This window comes from Manduca sexta, chromosome 26 (genome assembly GCF_014839805.1).
Source record: "Manduca sexta isolate Smith_Timp_Sample1 chromosome 26, JHU_Msex_v1.0, whole genome shotgun sequence".
In the NCBI taxonomy this organism is placed as follows: domain Eukaryota; kingdom Metazoa; phylum Arthropoda; class Insecta; order Lepidoptera; family Sphingidae; genus Manduca; species Manduca sexta.
In genome coordinates, this window is record NC_051140.1 from 309,702 (window position 1) to 317,590 (window position 7,889).

Below are 7,889 nucleotides of genomic sequence, written 5' to 3' on the forward strand. Positions count from 1 at the left end.
TATACAAATCGTTCTAATTTAAAACAATTTAAAGAATTTATTACATTCTATCAGCTTCGTGTTATTTACTGAGTCCTCCCATGCGATCTCCTATTCACTGTTCAATTCGTGCGGGCTTTTATATACTTATTGCAAAATAACAAGAAACATAAAAACGAGATTTAATGTTATCCTCGTCTCTACCATGCGAGAAACTCGTGTACACCAGGCTTAACTATAACAAAATTGATAAACAAAGGCCGTTTCAGCAAAGATGTTCAACGCGCATTGACTATTTTATATTGGCAAATTTTAAAATGTTCTATAGTGTTTACGCGCGTAAACTTCGCGCGTTGAACGCCTCTAGTCTGTACAAAGCCTTACAATATGTATATAGATCAAATTACTTTCCTAACTACCTTCATTACAGAAATGCTACAAAAAAAGCAAAAAGTGCGAATTCAAGATTAGGAATAAAGTATAAAGGGGAGACGGTGTCTAGGGAATGTATTTAACACCCGTTCTAATGCCCTGTACTCCCTCCCTCCCCCCAAACTATTTACTGTTTTATCCCCGAAAACAAGGCGTTAGCTGCGTCTATGGGATAAAACGAATATTTTTTTTCATACTAAATAAACATGCCCACGCTTGTACTCACGAAAGGGTAGGCAGAAACACAATTAACTCAATCTTCGTTGAGCATCTCCTGTATATGACGGGGCGATTCTATCCCCATATATAACAAAAGCTTACACAATCATCGACTACTCGCCATGGAAAACGAACATAATTACAGACATCCAAAACAATTCCATCTACCACATTCATTGTAGCATCCCTTAGGTTTTATATAAATGATTTTACTGCTGGATATATTTTATATTCGCCAGGATAGCGACCACCTTACAAAAGATGTTAAAACCCGCCATAGTGGCGCATGTTAGTGTGTCACGTTCCGAGATCAGCCTGTGTACATCCAGTTCCAACAGGCCGGTACAATCGGAACCCACTCCACTTATCAGGTGCAGTGGGTCCAGTTTCCCGTGCTCGAGTAAAAAAAAAATATAACATTGAAATCTAAACATCTAACCAACTCCCAACTGAGTAAGCCTTTGCACCGTCTTTCATAATTTCCCGCCGAAACCACATGTATTTAAATACCTCAACCCAAGAAGGAACAAAATAGACAAAAGTGAACAATTCTAAATTTCGTGTTAAACGTGCAAGTTTATAAACTTCTAGGTATTTTTTCTATATTTATTATTGCATTGTAAAATATAATTTATACTCCTTAGACCATCCAGACAGAACGCGCCATGTGCTTATAAAGGCGAACAAAGCATCCGTCTCTTTCCATATTGCTACCATACAGAAAGTCCAAAATCAGAATATATAAATAAAAATATAGTTCATTATTGTCACCCGCTTTGCTATGGAGGAAAGTGAACAATTAATATTTCCAACTCCTCCCTATCTTTCTATTCAATTAATGTTGTTGCGGGATAAAGACAAATTAGTGCCCGGTGTAATAAAATGCGTACCACTTCTGATCCTGGCTTACAGGAGTTGTATTAGTGGCGAGTGTGAGTGCGGCAAAAGTCTCAGAACATATTATAGCATTTTGTTTCTTTATAAACACATAAATAAATGTTAGAATGGCCAACGAGTTGTGTTGCAAAAATATGGCAGCAAATAAAAAATATATACCTTACGACCCCGTGTTAAGGTTATAGCTTAAGGTCCATTTTTCATACATTTTGTTTCACCTTTAATCTGGGTAACTAAACAAGTATTGGCAAGTAAAGAATTTAAATTCACGTCTAGTTAGTGATTAGTTCTCGCAGTTGAAAGAAAAACGTAAAAATAATTAATATGCATGGATATTTCGGCCTTTAAAATTTAATACGACGAAATTAAATTAAATAGTTACCCAGATTAAAGGTGAAACAAAATGTATGAAAAATGGACCTTAAGCTATAACCTTAACGTGAAATGAATAATGTTTTTATTTAAAATCGTTTTTATTTAAAATAATAAATATTTTTTAAACAATAATATAACTAAAATAAAGTCATCTCTAACTATCACGGTATACCGTAGATTTTTTTAATTCGCCGCCATATTTCTGTGAGACAGCCCGTTGGCCAAACTATTAGTTTTGTAAATGTGTGCATGAGAATTTTATATTTGGCAGAATGGAAAGATCACAAGGCGCGTCCTTCATTTGTTATCTAAGTAATTCTCTAACTAGAAATTATATAATAAATATACTAACAGTCACACACGTCCAAATCCCAAATAAATATTTTTCACGGTATCTAAAATTCGGGTTGTCACACAAATAAAAAGAAAATAGAATAGTGACATCTAGCGGCAAACGCCCGTAATACTTTACACTCACGACTAGCAAAACAGGAAAATGTAACATTATATTCGAACTTTTGCGATTTTTTGTCGCAACTTATCGAACGCATAAATTGCGACAAAAAATCGCAATTCCGATCTATTGAATGCTGATAGAATTATATCGGCGACATAATATCGGCGACTTTACACCGTAATGTAGAAATTCTATAAAACATATTATGTTTACAAACATAAGAGAAACTTGCAGTCACCCCATTACAATAGTTTTTCACCACTTAATACAATAATTAAATATGCTAGTATAATGGACCTCCCTTTTCGCGTCTCCGTCTAACATAAGAGAAACAAGTTTCTCAATTCGATGCAGTTTAGCAGCCAATAACATTTTTGTCATCATGCATGAGACAAATCAAATCTATTTGCTAATAATAGGATATATCATATCCGCCTGGATAACGACCACTGTACACAAGGTGTAAAAACACATCATAGTGGCTCGCGTATCTGTGTCGCGTTTCGGGATCAGCCTGTGTATATCCGGTTCCAACAGGTCGGCGTAATTGTGTCGACTGTCGCGGGGTAATCATCTCTCGTCAGTCGACATTCTATTGGATCCCACTCCACTTACAATCTGGTGCAGTGCACTAACAAAAATAATATTTATAACATGAAATACAATACGCGGAACATTCGACCGCACTGAAGTTAACACATGTTGCTAAATTCAGAACGCTAAAGTAAAAATGAGTATTGTATTATGTTATCAATATTGAATGTGATACAATTTTTATTTCAAGAGGGATAAGCTTTAACAAAATTTAATAAATAATATTTTTTCAAGAGATCTTCAGCTTACAGCTACACACACTACGATTTATTTCTGAGTTTTATTTTTGTTACAAAAGATTTACGACATACGAAGTCGCGGCGCCTTATATCTGTAATAATACTTTTAACACCATAAGTGATTGCGATGCGATGTCGTAAACTGTGTGAATTATATGAATTAGACGTTGCGACAATAAAAACCTGCGATTAAAAATCGCACAAAAACTGCAGTGTGGCGGCTCAGTACCTCGTTTGTCGAAGCTCAGTATACGCCAGGTGGTGCGGTCCTACCGCTGGAACTGCTGCAGCTTCTCGCAGGAGGGCGTGCGTAACTTCTGCGCCTCGGCGTACTGCCGCGAGTCGCCGAAGTTGCGCGCCTTCCACGCCATGCTGTCGCGGTAGTTGCGCTCGCGCTGGCACGCGTGTCGTAGACCCACTGCAAATAAAAGTTGTACGGATGTGAGAACAGTTTGGCGGGTTTTATTTCCGTCCTATGATATATATGACATCAAGGGAGCTTATCATGACACAATACATTTTTTTTTACTTTCGGACGACTAATACCTCGAAAAATCGGGAGAAAATAATAATATAAAAAACCGCAACAAAATCCGAAAACTAGTTTTATTTCGATGTCTAACATTAGCTTAAACATAAGCAACCATTAGACTTCACATACCCTGAAAATTATTACACAGAGCTACTTCAGGTATGCTACACAATGTTTTCCTTCACCGTTAAATCGAGCGATAATTCACAGAGAATACACACATACTTTAAGGAAAGTCAAAGGTGTGTGCCCTTGAGATAAAATCAGAGGTGCCTTTGAGTTCTGAAAGTACAGACATTCATCTCGGCAGTCCGTACCACTCCCAACTCGCCTATCGCTACTTCATACTAGAGTATTCAACATAAAATGCTAACATTACAATTTATTTGTCCAGTTAGTATGATACTCACATATGTATTCCTCTTCTATAGTCATCTCGAGACGCCGCAGCGAGCCCTGGTAGTCTGTGTGGAAGTTCTCCTTCACATAGTACGGTACCTGATGAGTATACAAAAAATTATAATACTAGAGATAAGACATTGGTTGATTTTGTAGGTAGATAATTATAAGAGATGCACATAAGACTTTGTATTAAACATTTCAAAAACTTCTTATACCATAATTTTTGATCATACTTCATTACACTTACAATCAAAATCTTTTTTCTGTAAACAAGTGTCTTTATCAATAAAATCTATTGAAAAACCTAATGAATCACCTTTAGGTTGACGGTCTCGCGCGGCACCGGGTACTTGGGACTGGGCGTGAGGCTGTAGACGGGCTCGTTGATGAAGAACCCTGACATCATGGAGAGCAGCACGAGCACCAGAACGGGCAACAGTTGCACGAGCCCCGCGTGCGCCTCCCTCGGCTCCGGCTCGCGCGGGCGACGCCGCGTGAACACAGTCGGTCCGTCCGGGAACGCGCCGCCGCCGAAGAACATGCTGTAGAGCTCCTCCGGCGTGAAGCCCGTCTCGAAGCCCTGCGCGAAGTGCTGTTGCTGGTGCATCGGATGCGATGGCTCCTCCGAGCGTAGGTCGTATTGCTTGCGCTTCTCGGCGTTGGTCAAAACTGCTGCAGCATTGCCTATGGTCTGCAAATTTGTTCAGATATATAGGAGATATTTGTCTTGATGGTCTGCCTGTTAATTCATCGAGGTATTTGGTTAGTAAGATTATAAAACGATGATGCCATGACTGGACCAGAATTTATCTGTTCAGCTTCCCGTTTGAACGTCACTATTTTGGGTAACATAATTTAATGGTTCAAAAATGGTGTGAAATATTGAAATTAGTATTGAACAAGCCAGCATCATTGTGTTGATTGGTGAGGGTTAATCATCTTTTATAGCCACCATTATACATACTATCAGAGGTGGTGGAGTCCCTTTGTTGTGCCCATAATAAATAAATTGAACCTCCAACTTACAAGGCTTAAACAATATTTCAAATAAGAATTCCCCTATCTCAACTAACAGCTGTCAATGTTAAGACATACTTTGAAAGCCTCAGCAGCTCCAGGGGCGCGGTTCTTGTCGGGGTGGAGCTGCAGTGCCAGCTTCTTGTACGCCCGCTTAATGTCCGAGTCCGTCGCCTCCTTAGACACACCTGGAATAAAAAATGCAGGGTCAGTACAAGCTTTTAGCCTAACTCAGTTGTCCTGATAAGCTGCCAAGTGTATGTTAACCTCCTCACAGGGAAACTGGTGGTAGACAAATAATATTAGAAAAGGCAAGTCAGCTTTAAGGCGATACCTCAAGGTCCATTTTCATACATTTTGTTTCACCTTTAATCTGGGTAACTAAACACTAACTAGACGTGAATTTAAATTCTTTACTTGCCAATACTTGTTTAGTTACCCAGATTAAAGGTGAAACAAAATGTATGAAAATGGACCTTGAGGTATCGCCTTAAATCTTATATATCCTGGTTCAAATAACTTATCTTAAAAAATATATATATTCAAAAGTAAATTAAAAAAAATTATAATAGATAAGACATCATCATATTAGAGAATATTTACAGGAATAATTCTGACTGCTGCGATAGATTATAGTATCATTACTAACTAATGCATAATATTATGATGGTAGTGGTAGCTTAACTTTGAGATAAAATTGTATATGTTGTAATGGTGTTATAACATATTGTATTGTAAGTTTTGCATATCATTTGATTAAATATGGTAATACACTGTTATGTTTATGTATGTTATAAAATACACGACCTAATAATGTACTCATATTTGAAAAATAAATAAATTGATTGATTGATGGTTTGATAAAAATTCTAAGTCAACAATAGATTGAAGGTGGTATTCAAATGTGTATGGAAATGAATTTACTTAATATTCTAATTGTTGTTTAAACCCTGATAAATCTAATACAGCTAGTCCACACTGTATCTGAACTCCCCTCCATTTTCTATCAGGTACAGTGGGAGCACTAGCTACGTCAATATAAAAAATAAAATACATAAAGTATTTGGTCACATTTCAATATGGGAAACTAACTAAATCCATGGATTTCCTATGAAGGTTTGCCTGTTTAATATTAGTAAACATTCATTTTTATAGCTAGAATAAATCATATTATACACCTACTATTTCAATATTGCATATAAATTATGAAATGGAATAACTGCTATTGACACTAATTTATCAAAAATCTATCATAGGATTAGTACTCACTATCTATGCAGAATAATAATATGACGCAAAATGCATACATTTTAATATTACCTCTCATTTGCATGTTACCCAGTAGTATAAGTATAAGTTTTACTATTTTAGCTTTCATTTGTTATCTGTAGAGGTTATAGAACGATATGGCATAGTAAGAGACTATTATGAAGACAGGGAAAATACTTTTCATTGTTAAATGACGTAGTAGTTACTAAATATTCGCGACCTTGAAGTTTTAATTAAATTATCTCACCCAGTATTTCATAGTAGTCCTTGCCCTTGGCATTGATGCGACGCACAGCTTCCAGTTGGTCGCTGGTGTAATCCTGCTGCGTGGGCTGGTGGGACGGCATCTTGCGTCTCCTCAGGTCATCAGCGCTGGGGCTGCTCGGTGGAGTGCGTTTGCTGCTGCCTGACGCGGCTGCGGCCCTCACCCGCGCCAAGAGCTCCAGAGCCCGCGCAGTAGGATACAAACGTTCAGCCTTTCGTAGAAACCTTTCTGCTTTCTCTAGATTTCCAGCAGCGAAGGCTATTTGTGCTACCTCTATACATTTTTCAGCCACTTCCTTGTTATCTTCAATCGTCATTTTGTAAAGCTTGACCCGCACTTATGTTGTATTCACTTCTCTACTATATTTGAAAATGTTCGATAGTTGATTAGTGTAATTTACAGCGCAAGAACTACGATTTTAATCACTCATTTTATTTTATTATCCACAATATGAGGACATATTGCGTCAAAATAGCATGAATACCAACATTTGAAAACGTTAAATGATTAACTTTTTAATCTGTGGAATCTGGTAATTTGTACTATATTCTGAGGTAGGTATTAGATCTCGGATACTACATTTTAGTGACATGAATATTCGTATATTTTGTTTTCATGCATATTCCCAGTTCCCACGGTATTATATTTACTAAAAATTAAGTAGCAGTAAGTGCTGTTCAGCGATATCGGACTCAATATCTATACCGGGCTTCTATACTTCGCGTCGCAACACATATTCGTACATTGCATGAATGTTGTACAAAAGTAATTACAACATTTTTAGTAGCATATTGTCTATTTGCGAAAATATGATAAATTATTTCATAATAATTGTACTTTTCTGTCTATTTGTCGGTTTGTAATTGTATATCAAAGGACTCAAGGAAGCCAAATATTTACATTGCACAAAGTATGGAACTTCTTTTCCTCTCGATAACGCGTCTACAGAGATCGTAGGGCTAACATTTTATAGAAATACTAAAATTATAGGTCTACTGTCTTTCTGAAGTCTGAACGGCGTCAGAAGATTTTACTAGTGAAAAGCGAAGACATATTTACCAACATCATAAATAAAACTTATTTACCGTTATTTGATTGGTTCGTCAAAAAATATCTTTGTTTGACGTATGCGTCGTTCCAGTTACAAACCTAAAATTCAGCATTTTAAACATTGTTTTGTAGCTAATTCCTTCTATTGTATAATAATTTAAT

At 36.8% G+C, this 7,889-nt stretch overlaps 1 protein-coding gene across 1 annotated transcript; it reads right to left on the reverse strand.

The window, feature by feature from the left end:
* Positions 1 to 2,661: 2,661 nt before the first annotated feature.
* LOC115452217 (dnaJ homolog subfamily B member 12) lies at positions 2,662 to 7,177 on the reverse strand. The gene is made up of 5 exons (XM_030180684.2): positions 6,660 to 7,177; positions 5,222 to 5,331; positions 4,443 to 4,817; positions 4,135 to 4,222; positions 2,662 to 3,610 (listed from the first exon to the last, which is right to left on the reverse strand). Exons 1-5 carry the CDS (start codon positions 6,991 to 6,993, stop codon positions 3,462 to 3,464), a joined length of 1,056 nt encoding a protein of 351 aa, XP_030036544.1. The 5' UTR covers positions 6,994 to 7,177; the 3' UTR covers positions 2,662 to 3,461.
* Between the last annotated feature and the right edge of the window lie 712 nt (positions 7,178 to 7,889).